Source organism: Oncorhynchus mykiss, chromosome 19 (assembly GCF_057628025.1).
Source record: "Oncorhynchus mykiss isolate SJ-2025 chromosome 19, ASM5762802v1, whole genome shotgun sequence".
Lineage (NCBI taxonomy): Eukaryota > Metazoa > Chordata > Actinopteri > Salmoniformes > Salmonidae > Oncorhynchus > Oncorhynchus mykiss.
In genome coordinates this window covers 24,490,549-24,513,660 of record NC_143040.1, presented here as the reverse complement: position 1 = coordinate 24,513,660, position 23,112 = coordinate 24,490,549, and the positions used below count along the sequence as shown (strand labels likewise).

The window sequence follows — 23,112 nt, the reverse complement described above, 5'->3', positions numbered from 1 at the left end:
TAGACATTTTGTTAGCTATTTAGAAGGCTTATGGCATGGGGATTGAAGCGGTTGATGTCAGACTTGATGCACCGGTACCGCTTGCCGTGCTGAAGCAGAGAGAACAGTCTATAGCTTGGCGGCTGGAGTCTTAAAATATTTTCTGGGCCTTCCTTTCACACCGCCTGATATAGAGGTCCTGGACGTACTGGGTTGTCCGCACCATGCTCTGTAGCGCAATGCGATCGAGGGCGGTGCTATTGCCATACCATGCAGTGATGCACCTCCAGTCAAGGTGCTCTCAAAGGTACAGCCTCTTCAGGGTGTCCTGGTGGGAGAACCTCTTCTCACACTGGGAACAGCTGAAGGGTTTCACCCCTGTGTGGACCCTCTGGTGCCTCTCCACCTTCTGGAGGCAGCTGAACAGAACATGCAGAAGAATCGTTTCTCTTTACTACTGCCTGATGTTGCTCCCTCTCCCTGAGCCGGGACTCTAGCCTTGTCGTTTGAGTTCAATACCTGATTAAAAAGGATGTAGCCATGTGAATCAGAAGGTGCCATCAAAGTGGACACTGGGTCTAGATCCCTGGATGCGTGTAAAGGGGAGTGGGTCGCGACGTATGGATTTGTCTCTAAGCTTTCTGTATAATGTAAGAAATCTCTGCCCCGTGTCTGTCTGTCTCCAAGGTGACTATCTGCATTCCATTTGGGAGGAGCGTCACCCTCCACTTTCACAGTCACCTCATCTACCACTATAACCTCCCCTTTCTTACCCAGACGCCCATCAGAGTATACACTACTACTGTACTGGTTCCAGTCCCCTCTAGACAGATCAGTCTGTGTCTCTAAACCCAAGGGCATGTTGCTAGGGTCCATCTCTGTAGTGTAAGAACAAGACCGATCATCAACACAAGTGTCTAACGCCTCACCATCTCCAGGGGAATGAACCGTCCCCTGGCTCTGGTGAAATACCGGTAAATACTCATCCGGGAGCAGGAGGTTGGCACAGTCTCCCCAGCCCCTCTGGGTCTGATCTATGGTCATATCCTGTGTGTATTTCCCTGTGTATTACAGTTAAAGTCTTGGGATCCGTATCTGACTTGAGGATGACGTTCTGCGTTCCACTGACCTCAACGATGCTGAGTCGGGCCCTTGGCTGCACTGGGGTGGTAGTGGGGTCCTCCGTGACTACAGCGGGCAATCCAGACGCTCCAGCCTGGTTGTCTCTGCTGTGCCGTAAGTCCTCCTCTCCTTCAGACCTCTCCTGCTTGACCCCAGGACCTGCAGCCTCTGCATCTGCAGACTGACACAACAAGATAACAAGGATAACAATGTCGTAGGGAAGTCTCATAAGCTCCCCTATGGCAGATAAATGAGGATGTACATTTAAGCAAGTCAATAGCTGAGGGGAGCCTTTCTGAGATAACCAGGCCACATAGATTTACAAAGTAACTTTATTTTTTTATGCAGCACTATTACACAAACCTCTATCAGGATAACGTGCTGGGTTGAGGTTCCACTCCCCTCATCAACAGTGATTGGTTGGTCATCTCTCCATGTGTTGTGTCCCGACGGCTTCAAAAAGCTCCTGTGGCCTCCAGTGAGATGTCCTTCACCTGAGAGAGTGATTGGGAGGAAAAGAGGTGGTTAGGTTATCTACTGTCAATACTCAACGCTATATTGTACACTATTGACGCTGTCTAGAATTGTCCAGGGTGTAAGGTCTCATAACTTCTTGATATACTATTTATTGATCTATGTATTATGTTCCATGCATCACATTGTTTTCGTTGACTAAATAATAGGAAATGCAGAAAATCTCAAATCTGATTAGAATATGATAGTGTATTTGCGCAAGTTAGCTAAGTAATCAGGGGAATAATTCCATGCAATCCAAAATCTGACCAATACCCAATTATTGGTAACACATTGTCTTGTTTTGTACGCTTTGTACAAAATAATAAAATGCAGTACTACAGGATATTTCTTAACGTTGCTCTTTATTAGCTAGTTATAACTGGCATGTTCACGTATCTCCAACCATGATCAACTGACCATGACCTAACCATCTGGGTGGTCTTAACCAATCATAGCACAGTATGATACGGCGGTAAAATGCATCCAATTATAATTCAGTATGTTTACACATATGAATATTACACACATCACATGTACAGAGAGGAACGGGGCAACATGCACTACGGGATATATGAACGGCGATAGGCTGCGCATCCTCAGCCTTAAACAAAACGTGCCTCTTGCCATTCCTCTGTATCGGTCGAGGATCTTGACACTACTGGGACGACTGGCGAGGACGCGCTCTCGCATTATCCTTTCTGCGCGCTCCCGTGCGACCTTCATTTCCAGTAGTTTCCTCCGCAATCCTCTGTTTTCTTTCTGGCTTTGAGTTATTTCCAAACGAAACAGTGCATAATCGTCGTCTACGACTTTACATATCTCTGTCACGGCTGCATTCGCTAGAACCTCCATGATGGAGGCTATTTGAGCGTGATAAGCAATACAGTTAGACATTTTTAGCTCACGTTAGCAAGCTAGCGTTTAGATAACATCTATTAACTAAGTCCTGTCTGCAACGCGAATTAAACACTACGTGGGGTAAGTATGTGATGCGGTGCAGTTAAAGACTCGTATTTTCCAGGGTGTTAATACATGTTTAAATAACAACAATAAAAACGCTAACGTGGTCACTGTTCACTTCCGTTTACGTCTTCTTAGTGTGAGTTTCCGGCAGACTAGACGCTATGTTGCGTATTGCTCGCTGCCATTCACAGGTCAGAGGAGTCATGGGCTGGGAATACACACATACATACTGAACAAAAATATAAAAGAAACATACAAGTTACAGTTCATATAAGGAAATCACACAGGTACACCTCCAATTGACTCAAATTATGTCAATTAGCCTATCAGAAGCTTCTAAAGCCATTACATCATTTTCTGGATTTTCCCAAGCTGTTTAAAGGCACATTCAACTTAATGTATGTAAACTTCTGACCCACTGGAATTGTGATACAGTGAATTATAAGTGACATAATCTGTCTGTGAACAATCGTTGGGAAAATGACTTGTCATGCACAAAGTAGACGTCCTAACCGACTTGCCAAAACTATACTTTGTTAACAATAAATGTGTGGAGTGATTAAAAAAAAGAGTTTTAATGACTCCAACCTAAGTTTATGTGAACTTCCGACTTCAACTGTACATCTCTTGACACATTGATGACAATGGTATTGGCCTCTGAACCTTCAAGCTGCATACTGGACCCTATAACAACTAAACTACTGAAAGAGCTGCTTCCTGTGCTTGGCCCTCCTATTTTGAACATAATCAACGGCTCCCTATCCACCGAATGTGTACCAAACTCACTAAAAGTGGCAGTAATAAAGCCTCTATTGAGAAAGCCAAACCTTGACCCAGAAAATATTTTAAAAAATAATTGGCCTATATCTAATTCCTCAAACATTTGAGGAAAAGCTGTTGTGCAGCAACTCCCTGCATTCCTGAAGACAAACAATGTATACGAAATGCTTCAGTCTGGTTTTAGACCCCATCATAGCACTGAGACTGCACTCGTGAAGGTGGTAAATGACCTTTTAATGGCGTCAGACCAAGACTCTGCATCTGTCCTCGTGCTCCTAGACCTTAGTGCTGCTTTTGATACCATCAATCACCACATTCTTTTGGAGAGATTGGAAACCCAAATTGGTCTACAGGGACAAGTTCTAGCCTGGTTTAGATCTAATCTGTCGGAAAGATATCAGTTTGTCTCTGTGGATGTTTTGTCTTCTGACAAATCAACTGTAAATTTCAGTGTTTCTCAAGGTTCTGTTTTAGGACCACTATTGTTTTCACTATATATTTTACCTCTTTGTGATGTCATTCAGAAACATAATGTTAACTTTCACTGCTATGCAGACGATACACAGCTGTATATTTCAATGAAACATGGTGGAGCCCCAAAATTGCCCTCCCTGGAAGCCTGTGTTTCAGACATAAGGAAGTGGATGGCGGCAAATGTTTTACTTTTAAACTCAGACAAAACAGAGATGCTAGTTCTAGGTCCCAAGAAACAAAGAGATCTTCTGTTGGATCTGACAATTAATCTTGATGGTTGTACAGTAATCTCAAATAAAACTGTGAAGGACCTCTGCGTTACTCTGGACCCTGATCTCTCTTTTGATGAACATATCAAGAATATTTCAAGGACAGCTTCGTAACATTGCAAAAATCAGAACATTTCTGTCTAAAAATTATGCAGAATAATGTGTCCATGATTTTGTCACTTCTAGATTAGACTACTGTAATGCTCTACATCCGGCTACCCGGATAAAGAACTAAATAAACTTCATTTAGTGCTAAACACGGCTGCTAGAATCTTGACTAGAACCAAAAAAATGTTTCATATTACTCCAGTGCTAGCCTCACTACACTGGCTTCGTGTTAAGGCTAGGACTGATTTCAAGGTTTTACTGCTAACCTACAAAGCATTACATGGGCTTGCTCCTCCTATCTTTCCGATTTGGTCCTGCCGTACATACATACACGTACGCTACCATCACAAGATGCAGGCCTCCTTACTGTCATTAGAATTTCTAAGCAAACAGCTGGAGGCAGGGCTTTCTCCTATAGAGCTCCATTTTTATGGAATGGTCTGCCTCTATCCATGTGAGAGAAGCAGACTTGTTCTCGACCTTTGTCTTTATTGAAGACTCATCCTATGATTGAGTGTAGTCTGGCCCGGGGCTGTGAAGGTGAACGGAAAGTCACTGGAGCGACGAACCGCCCTTGCTGTCTCTGCCTGGCCGGTTCCCCTCTCTCCACTGGGATTCTCTGCCTCTAACCCTATTATGGGGGCTGAGTCACTGGCTTACTGGTGGTCTTCCATGCCGTCCCTAGGAGGGGTGCGTCATTTGAGTGGGTTGAGTCACTGACGTGATCTTCCTGTCCGGGTTGGCGCCGTGGGGGAGATCTTCGTTGGCTATACTTGGCCTTGTCTCAGGGTAGTAGGTTGGTGGTTGAATATATCCCTCTAGTGGTGTGGGGCTGTGCTTTGGCAAAGTGGGTGGGGTTTTATCCTGCCTGTTTGGCCCTGTCCGGGGGTATCGTAGGACAGGGCCACAGTGTCTCCCGACCCCTCCTGTCTCAGCCTCCAGTATTTATGCTGCAATAGTTTGTGTGTCGGTGGGCTAGGGTCAGCCAGTTATATCTGGAGTATTTATCCTGTCTTATCCGGTGTCCTGTGTGAATTTAAGTACGCTCCCTCTATTCTTTCTCTCTGAGGACCTGAGCCCTAGGACCATGCCTCAGGACTACCTGGCCTGATGACTCCTTGCTGTCCACAGTCCACCTGGTCATGCTGCTGCTCCAGTTTCAACTGTTGGCACTGCCTGCCTGTACACTGCCTGTGCCTATGGAACCCTGACCTGTTCACCGGACGTGCTACCTTGTCCCGGACCTGCTGTTTTCAACTCTCTCTCTCTACCACACCTGCTGTCTCTTAACTCTGAATGATCGGCTATAAAAAGCCAACTGACATTTACTCCTGAGGTGCTGACCTGTTGCACCCTCGACAACCACTGTGATTATTATTTTCTGATCCTGCTGGTCATCTATGAACGTTTGAACATCATCTTGGCCATATTCTGTTATAATCTCCACCCGGCACAGCCAGAAGAGGACTGACCTCAGAGCCTGTTTCCTCTCTAGGTTTCTTCCTAAGATCCGGCCTTTCTAGTGAGTTTTTCCTAGCCACCGTGCTTCTACACCTGCATTGCTTGCTATTTGAGGTTTTAGGCTGGGTTTCTGTACAGCACTTTGTGACATTGGCTGATGTAAAAAGGGCTTAATAAATACATTAGATTGATTGAACGTGTAAAGTGCTGGTCGAATGTTTCATGAGCTGAAATAAAAGATCCCAGAAATGTTCCATTAAAAAAAAGCTTATTTCTATCAAATGTGCACAAATTTGTTTACATCCCTGTTAGTGAGCATTTCTTCTTTGCCAAGATAATCCATCCAGCTGTCAGGTATTGCATATCAAGAAGCTGAATAAACAGCATGATCTATTACACAGATTCACCTTGTGCTGGGTACAATAAAAGGCCACTCTAAAAGGTGCAGTTTTGTTACACAACACAATGCCACAGATGTTTCAAGTTGAGGGAGCGTGCAATTGGCATGCTGACTGCAGGAATTTCCACCAGAACTGTTGGCAGAGAATTTGATGTTAATTTCTCTACCCAAGTGTATGGCGTCATATGTGTGAGCGGTTTACTGATATCAACATTGTGAACCGAGTGCCCCATGGTGGCGGTAGAGTTATGGTATGGGCAGGCATAACAACAAACACAATTACATTTTATTAATGGCAATTTGAATGCACAGAGATAATGTGGCGGCCCATTTTTCTTAAATGTATTTGACCAACAGATGCATATTTGTATTCCCAGTCATGTGAAAACTGTAGATTAGTGACTAATGAATTTATTTTGATTGACTGATTTCCTTATATGAACTGTAACTCAGTAAAATCTATGAAATTGTTGCATGTTGCATTTATATTTTTGTTAAGTATATTTACCAAGAGTTATCCATAATTGTCATAGCCATTTATTTACCACAACAAACAGATGCTGGTGTATAGGGCCATAAGCAAACAAGAAAAGGCTCACCCAGACACCGTCCAATCAATAGTAGAGCTATAGCCTACATTAATTCACATCAGATAGTGTCCTCCTTATGCTATAACCTACTAATGCATATGAAACTTTGCATGGTACACCTGAATTTATGATGAACCCCATTAACTGTAGCCTCGACTTCCAGTGCGGTGAGGTTAAAGCCTAGTGGAGCTTACCCAGAGTGATTACGCCCTCTCCTGGCGAGGGCACATTAGTGTAGGCTATATTCCTATGTAGGCTACACTTACATGAAGGCCTACAACAGCAGTGGGCAATTCCAGTCCTCAAGGGCCTGATTGGTGTCACAGTTTTGCACCAGCCCCAGCTAACACACCTGACTCCAATAATCACCTAATCATGATCTTAATTTTAGAATGCAATTTGATTAATCAGCTGTGTTAGCTTGGGATGGAGAAACAGTGCGACACCAACAGGCCCTCGAGGACTGGAGTTGCCCACAACATTTTATAGGCTATGCATTATTCTAGTCATCCACTTAGTCACGTGTTTTGAATCGAGCATCAAGGACCAGCAGTGAACAGTTTTTTCCTAACAAAAAAATCTTGATGCAGGAGGGGCTCATGGTTAAAGTGCACTATAGATTGAGTCAACCGCTTTAGCAGTGTGTGCCACCTAGAGGTGATGGTGATAATGGTAGCCTACATGTTTGCTATTTGATCAGGAATAGAGGAAGGCCAGGACTAAAAACAAACTAAATATAACTATTGTAAAAATAGATTGTGCCTGTAAAATGTATATATTATGTATAAGCTGTAAGTAGAAGCGTATGTGTTTATTAGTTTTCTCCAATTAGGGGTGGTAGGGTTAGCAGGGAATAATAAAGGAAAATATTTTTTTAAATGTGTGTGTGTATATATATATATATATATATGCCCAAAAAATATGGGGGATTGGAAATTATGCAGACAATTACATTGATGTAAGCTTCAATCTATCAGCAATATTAAAGCCAAAAACAAAAATAAAAGTTGATTAAAACATGATTAAACTATTTTGATGTGTATATTGGGCTGTTGGGTTTATGCAGAATAGGATGAGATCAGATGTTGAGATTCTCTTTCGTATACATCACAAGTGTCTTAGACAAAAAAGTAAAATGTTGTGTTTATTAAACATAAACAAGTTAATACACAATAAGAAAACCACACACATCAACTACAGAGCTGCATGAACTTCATTCATTTTCACATTAAAATAATATTGTGGGAAAAAATTAAGTAGTTCAATGGAAGTAATGAAAGATGCAGTTGTGAACATCATATAGCCTACACAGTACAAACAATACGTTAAATACTTTTTAGGCATATACAGTCTTATACAGTGAGTGTACAAAACATTAGTGTACAAAACAAAGGCTTCTTACCAGCTTCTACCCCCAAGTCACAAGACTCCTGACTCTGTACCGGTACCTCCTGTATATAGCCTCGCTACTGTTATTTTACTGCTTAACACTTATTTTTCTTAAAACTGCATTGCTGGTTAAGGGCTTGTGAGTAAGCATTTCACTGTACGGTCTACCTGTTGTATTCAGTGCATGTGACAAATACCATTTGACTTTACCTTCCTAATATGGAGTTGCACCTCCTTTGGCCCTCAGAACAGCCTCAATTCGTTGGGGCATGGACTCTACAAGGTGTTGAAAGCGATCAACAGGGATGCTGGCCCAGACTGACTCGAAGGCTTCCCACAGTTGTGTCAAGTTGGCTGGATGCCATTTCGGTGGTTGACCATTCTTAAAACCCACGGGAAACTGTTGAGCATTGCAATTCTTGACAAGCTGGTGCCTCTGAATGGCACACATACACAATACATGTCTCAAGGCTTAACAATCCTTCTTTAACCCATCTCCTTCCCTTCATCTACACTGATTGAAGTGAATTTAACAGGTGACATCAATAAGGGATCATGTTCAGTCTATGTCATGAAAAGAGCAGGTATTTCTAATGTTTTATACACTCAGTGTATATTCCACAATGTCGTGGCCTTGCCCTTCCAACGCTCTTAGTTGTTGCAGAAATTGAAAGTCTACCTTTAATGCAGGCTTTCATCTAAACGTCAGAAGCTATCGAATGGAATGGTTACTTTCCATGTTATAGAGTGGAATGGGTTTTCTCCTGATGTATTCTGAGGTAGCTCCTCTCTGAGAACCTCTTCCCGCAGTGCGTACAGGCGAACGGCCTCTCTCCCGTGTGGACCTTCAGGTGCCTCTTCAGTTTGTCCTGGCGGGAGAACCTCTTCTCGCACTGGGGGCAGCTGTAAGGTTTCTCCCCTGTGTGGACCCTCTGGTGCCGCTTCAGGGTGCCAGCCTCGGTGAAGCGCATGTGGCACTGGGTACAGCTGAATGGTTTCTCCCCTGTGTGGACCCTCTGGTGGATCTCCACCTTCTGGGGGCAGCTGAAGCCTTTGTTACAGAACATGCAGAGGAACCGTTTCTCTTTACTATTGCCTGATGTTGCTACCCCTCCCCGAGCCTGGGCTCTAGCCCTGTTGTTTGAGTTCAATACCTGATCGACAAAGACATGGCCGTGTGAATCTGAAGATCCCACCGACGTGGACACAGGGTCTCGATCTCTGAGCGTGTGTAAAGGGGAGTGGTTCGCAACATTTGGATTTGTCTCTAAGCTTTCCCTGTAGTCTAAAAAATCTCTGCCCTGCGAGTGTCCTTCTCCTAGGTGATTATCTGCATTCCATGTGGAAGGAACATCGCCCTCCAATTTCACAGTCACTTCATTTATGACAAGCCCCTCCCCTTTCTTATCTAAGTACCCTTCAGAGTATACACTACTACTGTACTGATTCCAGTCCCCTATAGACAGATCAGTCTGTGTTTCTAAACCCAGGGGCATGTTGCCAGGGTCCTTCTCTGTAGCGTAAGAACAAGCAGGATCATCACCACCAGTGTCTAACATGTCACCATCACCATCCCCACGGGAATGAACAGGCCTCTGGCTCTGGTGAAATACCGGTAAATAGTCTGAGCCGGCAGCAGGAGGACAGCCCAGTCTCCCCAGACCTGGATCTGATATTTGGTCAGGTCCTGTGTGTAAGAGACTGTGTGTTACAGTTAACGTCTTAGTGTCTGTCTTTGACTTGAGGACGGCGTTCAGCGTTCCACTGACCTCCGTGATGCTGCGTCGGGTCCTGGGCTGCGCTGCGTCAGTGGTAGGGTCCTCGACTCCAGTCTGGATGTTTCTGCTGTGCCGTGGGTCTTCGTCTCCTTCAGACCTCTCTAGTTTGAACCCAGGACCTGCATCTGCAGGCTGACAAGAAGAGGGGAGGTTATTACCGGTACAAGAGTAGAATTGGATAAGTCTCACAAGCTCCTTTATGGCTAATGTACATGTGAATGGCTGAAGGGTGCCTTTCCGAAATAAATGGGCCACATTTGACTTATAAAGTAACTGTAATTTGTAATGCAACACTATTACACTAAGCCATGGCTCTCCAACCATGTCCCTGGAGAGATACCCTTCTGTTGGTTTTCACTTCAACCCCAGTTGTAAGTAACCTGATTCAGTTTATCAACCAGCTAATTATTAGAATCAGGTGCACTAGATTAGGGTTGAAGTGAAAACCTACAGGACAGTAGCCCTCCAGGAACAGGGTTGGAGAGCCCTGCACGAACCTCTATCACGACAACGTGCTGGGTTGAGGATCCACTCGCCTCATCAACAGTAATTGGTTGGTCATCATTCCATGTATTGTGTCCCGCTGGCTTCACAAAGCTTCTGTGGCCTCCAGTGAGATGTCCTTCACCTCAGAGAGTGATTGGGGGGAAAGCGGTTGTTAGGTTAACTACGGTGGTATAGACATCTTTCTGTGTTTGCAAACATTGCCGCACAAGGGCAATGCGTGCAATTTGATTACTGAACACGGGGGAGTTCTCTGAAAACACACAAAAAAAAACATACATTCATGAGAAACATGTAAATGTATTTCACACTACCTTTGGATTATAATATGATTTTAAGCCTTGTGTGAAGTCAAAAAACAATATTTGCCTGTGTTTTGCATGTACAGTACCAGTCAAAAGTTTGGACACACCTACTCATTCAAGGGTTTTTCTTTATTTTTACTATTTTCTACATTGTAGAATAATAGTGAAGACATCAACTATGAAATAACATATGCAATCATCCAGTAACTAAAAAGTGTTAAACAAATTAAAATATATTTGATATTCCTCGAAGTCAAATAAAATGTTATTGGTCACATACACATGGTTAGCAGATAATGCGAGTGTAACGAAATGCTTGTGCTTCTAGTTCCAACTGTGCAGTAATATCTAACAAGTAATCTAACAATTTCACAACAACTACCTTCTACACACACACACGTGTAAAGGAATGAATAAGAATATGTACATATAAATATATGGATGAGCGATGGCCATGCGGCATAGGCAAGATGCAGTAGATGGTATAGAGTACGGTATATACATATGAGATGAGTAATGTAGGGTATGTAAACAAAGTGTCATTGTTTAAAGTGACTAGTGATACATTTATTACATAAATGTTTCATTATTAAAGTGGCTAGAGATTTGAATCAGTATGTTGGCAGCAGCCACTCAATGTTAGTGGTGGCTGTTTAACAGTCTGATGGCCTTGAGATAGAAGCTGTTTTTCAGTCTCTCGGTCCCCGCTTTGATGCACCTGTACTGACCTCGCCTTCTGGATGGTAGCGGGGTGAACAGGCAGTGGCTCGGGTGGTTGTTGTATTTGATTGGATTGTAATTCTCTTTTAGTCCCCATTTGGACTAATCTTCCAAGAGTCCTTAAACATTAAAATACAATTTATAATACGAAAACATTCACACATATAACACACTATTACAAACATACATAATATACTAACATAAAGACCCAATAAATACTCAATCTAAAAAAATATTGATTCTTCATCTACTATAGTCCCACAACATTTCTATACATTATATTTAAATAGTTTTAAAATAATGTTTAAATGTATACGTTGAAAGGTTTCTGGTTTTCTCAATTAATTTATTCAATTTCTTTATTGCTCTAAATCAAAATGTGATTTTGCCTATTTCTCTTTTCTGTCTGGATAACGCATAGATGGTGGACAATCTATTCCTAGTATTTACGGAATGTCTGCCTCTTACCAACGGAATACCATTGTGAATAGAACTTGGCCAGCTTCATGAGGTAGTCAGTCACCTGGAATGCATTTCAATTAACAGGTGTGTACCTTGTTGATTGAATTTGTGCAATTTCGTTCCTTCTTAATGAGTTTGAGCCAATCAGTTGTGTTGTGACAAGGTAGGGGTGGTATACAGAAGATAGCCCTATTTGGTAAAAGACAAGTCCATATTATGGCAAGAACAGCTCGAATAAGCAAAGTGAAACAACAGTCCATCATTAATTTAAGACATGAAGGTCAGTCAATGTGAAAATGTGCAGTCACAAAAACCATCAAGCGCTATGATGAAACTGGCTCCCATGAGGACCGCCACAGGAAAGGAAGACCTAGAGTTACCTCTGCTGCAGAGGATGAGTTCATTAGAGTTACCAGCCTCAGAAATTGGAGCCCAAATAAATGCTTCACAGAATTTAAGTAACAGACACATTAAAATCAACTGTTCAGAGGAGACAGCGTGAATCAGGCCTTCATGGTCAAATTACTGCAAAGAAACCTCTACTGAAGGACACCAAAAGAAGACGTGCTTAGGCCAAGAAACACAAGCAATGGACATTTGACAGGTGGAAATCTGTCCTTTGGTCTGATGAGTCCCAATTGGAGATATTTGGTTCCAACCGCTGTGTCTTTGTGAGACACGGTGCGGGTTAACAGATGATCTCTACATGTGTATTTCCCACCATAAAGCATGGGAGGTGGTGATATGGTATGGGGTGCTTTACTGGTGACACTGTCTGTGATTTATTTAGAATTCAAGGCACACTTAACCAGCATGACTACCACAGCATTTTGCAGCGATACGCCATCCCATCTGGTTTGGGCTTAGTGGGACTATCATTTGTTTTTCAACAGGACAATGACCCAACAAACCTCCAGGCTGTGTAAGGGCTATTTGACCAAGAAGGAGAGTGATGGAGTGCTGCATCAGATGACCTGGTCTCCACAATCACCCAACCTCAACCCAAATTAAATGGTTTGGGATGAGTTGGTCCGCAGAGTGGAGGAAAAGCAGCCAACAAGTGCTCAGCACATGTGGGAACTACTTCAAGACTGTTGGAAAAGCATTCCAGGTGAGGCTGGTTGAGAGAATGCCAAGAGTGTGCAAAGCTGTCAAAGAAAAAGGTGGCTACTTGAAGAACCTCAAATATAAAATAGATTTAGATTTGTTTAACACTTTTTTTGGTTACTACATGATTCCATATGTCATTTCATAGTTTTGACGTCTTCACTATTATTCTACAATGTAGAAAATTGTAAAAAAATAAAGAAAAACCCTTGAATGAGTAGGTGTTCTGAAACTTTGGATCGGTAGTGTATATTTAAAAGAAAAATATGGAACTTACCTGTTTTGTATGTTATTTTGGCATTAATACAGTGGGGCAAAAAAGTATTTAGTCAGCCACCAATTGTGCAAGTTCTCCCACTTAAAAAGATGAGAGGCCTGTAATTTTCATCATAGGTACACTTCAACTATGACAGACAAAATGGGATTTTTTTACCCAGAAAATCACATTGTAGGATTTCTAATGAATTTATTTGCAAATTATGGTGGAAAATAAGTATTTGGTCACCTACAAACAAGCAAGATTTCTGGCTCTCACAGACCTGTAACTTCTTCTTTAAGAGGCTCCTCTGTCCTCCACTCGTTACCTGTATTAATGGCACCTGTTTGAATTTGTTATCAGTATAAAAGACACCTGTCCACAGCCTCAAACAGTCACACTCCAAACTCCACTATGGCCAAGACCAAAGAGCTGTCAAAGGACACCAGAAACAAAATTGTAGACCTGCACCAGGCTGGGAAGACTGAATCTGCAATAGGTAAGCAGCTTGGTTTGAAGAAATCAACTGTGGGAGCAATTATTAGGAAATGGAAGACATACAAGACCACTGATAATCTGGAATACTCCCTCGATCTGGGGCTCCACGCAAGATCTCACCCCGTGGGGTCAAAATGATCACAAGAACGGTGAGCAAAAATCCCAGAACCACACGGGGGGACGTAGTGAATGACCTGCAGAGAGCTGGGACCAAAGTAACAAAGCCTACCATCAGCAAGGGCATTGAAGGTGAAACGTGGCTGGGTCTTTCAGCATGACAATGATCCCAAACACACCGCCCGGGCAACGAAGGAGTGGCTTAGTAAGAAGCATTTCAAGGTCCTGGAGTGGCCTAGCCAGTCTCCAGATCTCAACCCTATAGAACATCTTTGGAGGGAGTTGAAAGTCTGTGTTGCCCAGCAACAGCCCCAAAACATCACTGCTCTAGAGGATATCTGCATGGAGGAATGGGCCAAAATACCAGCAACAGTGTGTGAAAACCTTGTGAAGACTTACAGAAAACGTTTGACCTCTGTCATTGCCAACAAAGAGTATATAACAAAGTATTTAGATAAACTTTTGTTATTGACCAAATACTTATTTTCCACCATAATTTGCTAATAAATTCATTAGAAATCCTACAATGTGATTTTCTGGAGAAAAAAAATTATCATTTTGTCTGTCATAGTTGAAGTGTAGCTATGATGAAAATTACAGGCCTCTCATCTTTTTAAGTGGGAGAACTTGCACAATTGGTGGCTGACCAAATACTAAATACGTATGTGTCACATATCAGTTTGCAAACAAACGTAAAAATATATATAATTGAGTTAATAAAGCTGCATATAAACATGGTCCCTTTGTTTTCTTGAGTAAGGCAGCTCCAAAATGCAGGTGCTTCAGCTTAGTTCCATGCTTTCTGTGGTGTTAGGGCGAGCCAGCAGAAAATAGGAGCATTGCGCCATGATTGGCTCAGTGTTCTGTCACTTATGGGGACACTACATCATCGGCAAGTTTAAGTCTTTAGTAAGGGTAGACATCTAAAGTTTCAGCCCTTTGGGTCCTGCCATAGAGTTATATTACAAGTGCCCTTCCAAGAAGGCTCAAGATCACTGGCCACAGATAAAATTACATCAAATCACATTATTTGTTCAGTAGCTTTGACTTGATGTCAACATCTTTCAATTACATTACTTTCAAAGTCTTAGTTAGCAGTCATCATCATGAATCAAGTCATCAATTTACTGGCAAATCCTTTTTAATCCTTGTCATATGAAGAGAAATTACAGATAAAACGTATCGTTTCTCATCGGCCATTGGACAAAGATTTGCACGACAAGTTGGAAATCACCTTCCATACAACTTCTTGTTGAATTTGCATCAGTGGCTAACTGCAAGCATTGCAAAGCAACCACTAGCCTGCTACTCAATGGAGTGGCTGTGTGTTTTTCCCCGAATTCCCACCATAAATCCAAATAGTGCCAGACTTTGATGACAAAATTTGCCCACAAAGGTGCCACGCCACCTTCCTGTTTAAGTGACATCACAAAGTGAGTGCTGAACATTCTATAATAGAATTGTGTTATTTGACGCAAGACCCAAACGGCATTTAATGTGCCTCACCCTAATAATTTGGTATATTTTCACCTCTTAATTTCACCCACTGTTCTAACTTCGTGGTGCACATGTAGCCTATAACCTGTTTTAGAGAAATGTAATCATTGAATATTGTAAGAGCTTTCATTGTCTGTTTATATGCCCCCTTTATTTATCCTACGGTTCTGACTTGGTGTACAGGGAAAACACTAAACGGCCCATGTTCTGAATTCTGTCGCTGTACATTTCAAAAGTGCTGAACAAATAGTTATGACTACGTCCGCCGACGCTTGCTCATTGTCTTAATCAAAATTACGGATTACCTCTTATCCGCTTGTCTTCCATTATGCCATAGTTTGTACATCTCAATTGTCAGTAGAAACCACATTTGTTTAAGCAAGTCAGCCATGTTTTTTTTAAGGCAGTAAATGAGGCTGAATGAACTGTTTCACTGGTAGTGGTAAGGTGTTGGGACAGCTTTATGTATGCCATAACAGTTTGTGGGCACCGTTTGTCACCGTTATAGTGCAATTAATGTATTGTTTGGTGTTATGGCTTTGTTGGCATGCATCCCACATTTAGTATTGTTTTGCCCCACCAAGATTTACATGGTAAAATCGCCACTGGTCTCATCACAAATCAACTGCATTTCACTTTTTTTTTTTTTTTTTTTTTTTTTAACAACTTCAACCAGTAAAACTTTGGCTAACTTTAGGCCACTGGGTTCCCGAATGGCGCAGTGCTTGAGGCGTCAGTACAGACACCTTGGTTCGATTCCAGGCTGTATCACAATCGGCCGTGATTGGGAGTCCCATAGGGCAGCGCACAATTGGCCCAGCGTCGTCCGGGTTTGGCCGGTGTAGGCCGTCATTGTAAATAAGAATTAGTTCTTAGCTGCCTTGCCAAGTTAAATAAAGGTTAAATAAATCAAATAAAATACTACAGCCTATGTCAATGTGCGTTAGCATTCTAGCTAACAAGTGCTGTTGCCGAAATAAGTATTTTACAAAGATCCCAACCAAATATAATATTAGTGTCTGCTCAAGCTAAATTATAAACATTGTAAGGGTACTATGACATCCCCAAAATATGGTTGATTACAACAACTATAAATGTTTATTCGAGGCAGCGGCGCTAACTTCTTTAATTCTTCATCCAAAGGTCTCGCTTATCTGGTTAGAATACGATAGTGCCTTTGCACAAGATAGGTAGTTAAGTAATCACGGGACTTTTTCCATACTATCCAAAAACTGACCAAGACCCAATTCTTGGTATGACATCTGAACACATGGGAAACGGGGCGACAGCAACATCGGCCTTCTGCAACATGTACCTCTTGCCAATCCTGTTTTGTATCGGTCGAGGATCTTGACACTACTGGGACGACGCTCCCGTGCCACCTTCAGTTCCAGTAGTTGTAGTTTCCTCCGTAATCCGCTATTTTCTTTCTGGCTTTGAGAAATTTCCAAACGAAACACTGCATAGTCGTCGTCTACGAGTTTACAGATCTCTGCAACGGCTGCATTCGCTAGAACCTCCATGACGGAGGCTATTTGAGTGTGAAAACCCATATCGTTACAGTCAGCCATTGTTAGCAGCTAGCTAAATAGCGTTACCTAGATAACATATATCAACAAGTACTTTCACCAACACGAATTAAACACGATATGGGGTACGTATGTGATACTGGGAAGTTAAATAAGTAAAATGTTGAGTTCCTGGGTGTAAACAAACGTCTAAATAACTAAAACGCTAAGTGACGAAATTGTTCACTTCCGTGTAAGGGTCTTATTGGTTGGCGTCATAGCTAAAGGGTGTGGTTAAATTAAAAACTCACGCGTGCTGTTCTTTTAGTTACGGTACTATTTATTACACATCAAATATCATATGATCAGTATATTTCAAACTCGGAGCAGACTTGTTTTAAAGAACAGTGTGTTAGCAAGAATATAGTAGAATATAAGTAATTACTTTATTCCATCTACATCACCCCAGTAACGTAAATATTCAGCTGGGCCGTATTAATTTGTATTTTATTATATGCATTACGCCGTTTCTGTTGCAAAACGTTTCTTAAATGGAAGCAAATGGAACGATGCGGGGAGGGACCTACATAGACTGAAAAAAGAATGGGGACATACCTGAATTTGTCCAATCGAAACTCTCGTTTTACTTGCACAACTGTTTGGACGAAAGATTACATCCCTGTCCTTGTTCTGCCTAGGTTGACTGTCTCTAAAAACAGGGATGTACACAAGCCTGTTTTGAATGACAAGTTAAGTACCCTCCTAAACGGATTCAGTTTGTAGAGAACAGTCAGTCTGGAATATCAAGCCCAAGTTCACATTCGTTTATGTTTAATATTCACTCCCAGTCATCACAAGACCTGAAGGCTTCAGGCCATTTACTGAAAACAGCTTAGGGTCAAGGACTGTTTGTAAAGATCCCATACTACAGATTATAGATAAGCTTGTGAACTCTGGGTTTTTAATAACGGAAACAGTTAAGGGGGATCTTGACTTGAGCATGTTTTGTTCGTTGTTGCATTGATGAACACAGTGACATGGTAACGTACATCAGTATAAATAAGCCAACAGTATGTGGCCGAGTAAGTAAATTACCAAGTGGCAATGTTTGCTACAGCCATGGGGGGTTCATAGCAATAATACACGTAACAGACATGGGAGATATACAGTGCATTGGACATTTGAATTTCAAAACACTTGGACCGTAGTAATAACTAGCTTTTGCTTGGATTGTATAAAACAAATACGAGAGACATATGTAAGCTAAGCCTTCTAAGGTCTCACATACGTGGGACATACAACATTTCAAAGCACTTGCATACCACTGACGTCATTGAAGCACGCAATGTCACACTTATTGAAGAATGAAGCCAAGTCTGCCGCGAGGAGTAGCAGGAGACAGGGGAAAACCTGAAGGAGTGGGAGTAGAAGAATGGTTGGATAGCAGTGATTCTATTTAATTATTAAGTGGAGATCTCTCAACAATTATTCTCATTCACATTGCAAGTAGTCCGTGACAAATATCAGAGCTAAGCAGGGCTTGGCTTGGTTAAACCCCAGGATGGGAGACTAAAGGCATAGCTGTAGATAAATCAACTGTTCAGTAGGAAGTGCTGTCCATCCTTAGCCATGAAAACTCATACCTGAACGTGTATATACAAGTATTGTATTTTTCTTATAGTAATTGTCATGGTTTTTATATGTTGACATAAAAACAATGTGAAATTATAAGAAAGGCATTTATTTTGTAGAGGTTACATTATCAGAGCATACAGTGCCTTTAGAAACTATTCATACCTCTTGACTTATTCCACATTTTGTTGTGTTACAGCCTGAATTCAAAATGTATTACATATTTTTTCCCCTCACCCATCTACACACAATACACCATAATACCAAAGTGAAAACATGTTTTTCGAATTTTTTCAAATATATTGAAAATGAAATACAGATATGTCATTTTACATAAGTATTCACATCCTCAGTCAATACATGTTAGAATCACTTTGCCAGCGATTACAGGTGAGTCTCTCTGGGTAAGTCTCTAAAGCCGTGCTCACATTGGCAGTTTGAAATTAATCAAATCTAATTTATTTCCATATCCGGTTAGAATCTGTTATACGTCCTGTATTCTGAACAGTCAAAAAGCACATGGAATCGAATATTTCAAGCCACATTTTCATAGGTGGTTTGAAGTCAGATACAAATCTGATTCCTGGCCATTTGACCGTTCAGACAAGTCATATCCGATTATTTTCCCACAAGTGTTTTTTTAGACTGTTATTCGGCATATCTTGTTGCTTGCTGGCTACTCTGACAATTTGACAAAAACATGTGGTACGGTAGCTAACTAGCTTGTTAATTGTTTACATACAAATAAGTGAATGTGCTAGAAAACTAAACAGCTATGGCAACTAGCTAGTTGATGGCTGTGACTCACCCAAAGAGTTATTGTTTTGAAAGTTGGATCATCTGGACAGTCCGTAGTCCAAAACGGATTTGAAAAACAAAACTGATTTGAGCGTTAAGGCCTGCAGTCTGAACAAGCTTAAGAGCTTTGCACATTATTCTTTAACTTCTTAGGGCTGCAATCCCATTAACATGGATTGATATGACAACAGCCAGTGAAAGTGCAGAGCGCCAAATTCAAACAACAGAAATCTCATAATGAAAATTCCTCAAACATACATCTTATACCATTTTAAATGTAATCTTGTTGTTAATCCCACCAAAGTGTCCAATTTCAAATAGGCTTTACAGCACCACAAACGATTATGTTAGGTCACCGCCAAGTCACAGAAAAATTCAGCCATTTTTCCAGCCAAAGAGAGGAGTAACAAAAAGCACAAATAGAGATAAAATGAATCACTAACCTTTGGTGATCTTCATCAGATGACACTCATTAGGACTTCATGTTACACAATACATGTATGTTTTGTTCGATAAAGTGCATATTTATATTTTTAAAAACTCAGTATACATTGACGCGTTATGTTCACTAGTTCCAAAAACATCCAGTGATATTGCAGAGAGACACGTCAATTTACAGAAATACTCATTATAAATGTTGATGAAAATACAAGTGTTAGACATGGAAATATAGATAAACTTCTCCTTAATGCAACCGCTGTGTCAGATTTCAAAAAAACTTTACGGAAAAAGCAAACCATGCAATAATCTGAGAACGGCGCCCAGAAAACAAATATATATATCCGCCATGTTGGAGTCAACAGATATCAGAAATAACAATATAAATATTCACTTACCTTTGAGGATCTTCATCAGAATGCACTCACAGGAATCCAGGTTCCACATTAAATGTTTGATTTGTTCGATAATGTCCATTTATGTCCAAATAGCTACTTTCGTTAGCACATTTGGTAAACAAATCCAAAGTCACGAAGCGCGTTCCCCAGTTGCAGACGAAATGTCAAAAAGTTCCATTACTGTACGTAGAAACATGTCAAACGATGTATTGAATTAATCTTTAGGAAGTTTAACATAAAACTTCAATAATATTCCAACCGGAGAATTCCTTTGTCTTCAGAAAAGCAAAGGAGCGTGAGTTACCTCTCATGGGAAATGCGCGTGACCAGCGCGTGACTGCTGGCAGACCTCTGACTCAATCTTCTCTCATTCTCTCCCCCTTCACAGTAGAATCCTCAAACAAGTTTCTAAAGACGGTTGACATCTAGTGGAAGCCTTAGGAAGTGCAACATAACCAATATCCCACTGTGTATTCAATAGGGGCTGAGTTGAAAATCGACCAACCTTAGATTTCCCACTTCCTGTTTGGATTTCTTCTCAGGTTTTTGCCTGCCATATGAGTTCTGTTATACTCACAGACATCATTCAAACAGTTTTAGAAACTTCAGAGTGTATGCATATATTATCAACTGGGACTGAGGAGCAGGCAGTTTATTCTGTGCACCTTTTCATCCAAGCTACTCAATACTCCCCCTGCAGCCATAAGAAGTTAACAAATTCTTCAATCTCTGTCAAGTTGTTGTTGATCATTGCTAGACAGCCATTTTCAAATCTTGCTATAGATTTAAGTCAAAACTGTAACTAGGCCACTCAGGAACATTCAATGTTGTTTGGGTAACCAAGCAGTGTATATTTGTCCTTGTGTTGTAGGTTATTGTCCTGCTGAAAGGTACATTTGTCTCCCAGTGTCTGTTGGAAAGCAGACTGAACCAGGTGTTCCTCTAGGATTTTTCCTGTGCTTCCGTTTATTTTTATAAAAAAACTCTCTAGTCCTTGCCGATGACAAGCATACCCATAACATGATGCAACTACCACCATGCTTGACGAGTGGTACTCAGTGATGTGTTGTTGGATTTTCCCCAAACATAACGCTTTGTATTCAGGACATAAAGTTAATTTCTTTGCCACATTTCTAGTAGTTTTACTTATCTTACTTATTGCGAACAGGATGCATGTTTTGGAATATTTTTATTCTGCACACGCATCCTTCTTTTCAATCTGTCAATTAAATTAGTATTGTGGAGTAACTACAATGTTGTTGAACCATCCTCAGTTTTCTCCTATCACAGCCATTAAACTCTAACTGTTTTAAAGTCACCATTGGAATCATGGTGAAATCCCTTAGCGGGTTCCTTCCTCTCCGGAAACTGAGTTAGGAAGGACGCCTGTATCTTCAAAGTGAGTGGGTGTATTGATTCACCATCCAAAGTGTAATTAATAACTTCACCATGCTCAAAGGAATACTGCTTTTTAAAATATTTTTCCATCTATCAATAGTTGCCTTCATTTGCGAGGTATTGGAAAACCTCCCCGGTCTGGTCTTGTGGTTGAATCTGTGTTTGATATTCATTGTTCAATTGAGGAACCTTACAAATAATTGTGTGGGGGTGTACAGAGATGAGGCTGTCAGTCAAAAATCATGTTTAACACTGTTATTGCACACAGAGTGAGTCCATGCAACTTATTATGTGACTTGTTAAGCACATTTTTACTCCTGAATTTATTTAGCTTGCCATAACAAAAGGGGTTGAATACTTGACTCAAGACATTTTATATTTTCATTTTTAATTCATTTATAAAAATGTGTAAAAACATAATTCCACTTTGACATTGTGGTGTATTGTGTTTAGGTCAGTGACAAAAACATCAAAATGTAATCCATTTTAAATTCAGGCTGGAACACAACACAATGTGGAACACATTGAACACAGAAACATAATATTATAAAATGTGCGGAGAAAGTGGAGTTTGTTAAATGGCCATATGTGTTGATTCAAGAATTAAGTATCATGTTTTGGTTTGACGGAGAAGGGTTCCTCAGTTCCTGCAATTATACAAAAATAACCAAGTCAGTGAGCACTGAGTCAATTTTGTATTTAATTTGAATAAAATGGTCATACACTCACATAATGTGAAGTACACTATTCTTATTGCACAAAATAATACATGTGACAAGTAGAATAACTTCTCACTGTGGAAACATGTCACATTTTCTGTTAATTATGGTACCCTCGCTTTGATCAAATTAATTTTAGAATATTTTGAAAAAGTTTCAACATTGTTACACACAGCTTCACTACTTTATCCCAAGTAAACATTAAAACACTATCATCTCCTCATTATAAAACACCAGCATCAAAGAACAGTACAAGTTTATCATTTTCCTTAGTGAAGCATTTTTACAGACAACATCTCACCAACATATCGACTCTGCCTCATCACACTCATTATTTCCTCAGTTCACCTCATCCAGTTCTCTATACATCCAAATCCAAAAGAATAAAATTTACAAAAAGGAACGAGTACTACATATCACACTACACACTATTCATGGGCTGTGTGCATTTTCTGCTGGTGTATCATGAGGTTGCTCCTCTCTGAGAACCTCTTCCCGCAATGCGTACAGACAAATGGCCTTTATCCCGTGTGGACCCTCTGGTGCCTCTTCAGTTGGTGCTGGAGGGAGAACCTCTTCTCACACTGGGGGTAGGTGTATGATTTCTCCCCTGTGTGCAACAATAACATTGCTGTCATCAAATCTTCCACCAGGTGCCCTTTGAGTTCCTCAATGAACTTGACACCTTGCTAAGCTAATTTTCTGACAATGGGTCACCGCTCGTATTGGGCGACTTCAACATCCCGACATCTGCCTTCGATTAATTTCTTTCCAACTCTTTCTTTCCCCTCCCTTTGACATCTCCCTTTCCCAGTCCCCTCCCACTCACAAGGCAGGCAATAGAAATTCTTACCCGTCAATACATAAATCTACCCGCATTTAGCAGGTGTTCATTTTATGCCCTGAACCAGCAGAGTCCCTGCCCA

The 23,112-nt window shown here is 41.1% G+C and overlaps 1 protein-coding gene and 1 long non-coding RNA gene across 8 annotated transcripts in view; one reads left to right on the top strand and one right to left on the bottom strand.

Annotated features, from left to right (window-relative positions):
- LOC110498467 (uncharacterized) overlaps positions 1 to 19,479 on the bottom strand; it is a 96,154-nt gene extending 76,675 nt beyond the window's left edge. Inside the window, exons 1-5 of one of the 7 annotated variants that reach the window (XM_090210530.1) lie at positions 16,651 to 17,012; positions 15,978 to 15,982; positions 2,235 to 2,275; positions 1,465 to 1,595; positions 1,109 to 1,282 (exon numbers count right to left, since the gene is read on the bottom strand). In XM_090210530.1, the coding sequence (XP_090066656.1) occupies positions 1,109 to 1,282; positions 1,465 to 1,595; positions 2,235 to 2,275; positions 15,978 to 15,982; positions 16,651 to 16,866 (567 nt within the window). In that variant the 5' untranslated portion in view covers positions 16,867 to 17,012. Of the gene's footprint in view, positions 1 to 1,108; positions 1,283 to 1,464; positions 1,596 to 2,234; positions 2,512 to 7,780; positions 9,962 to 10,326; positions 10,458 to 15,977; positions 15,983 to 16,610 lie in introns of those variants that run through there. The other 6 variants (XM_036953734.2, XM_090210529.1, XM_021575122.3 and 3 more) reach the window with 6 other exon arrangements.
- Positions 2,125 to 6,544, top strand: LOC149975134 (uncharacterized). The gene is made up of 2 exons (XR_016488845.1): positions 2,125 to 2,595; positions 5,281 to 6,544. It is a non-coding gene; the product is annotated as an uncharacterized LOC149975134 (long non-coding RNA).
- Positions 19,480 to 23,112: the final 3,633 nt, after the last annotated feature.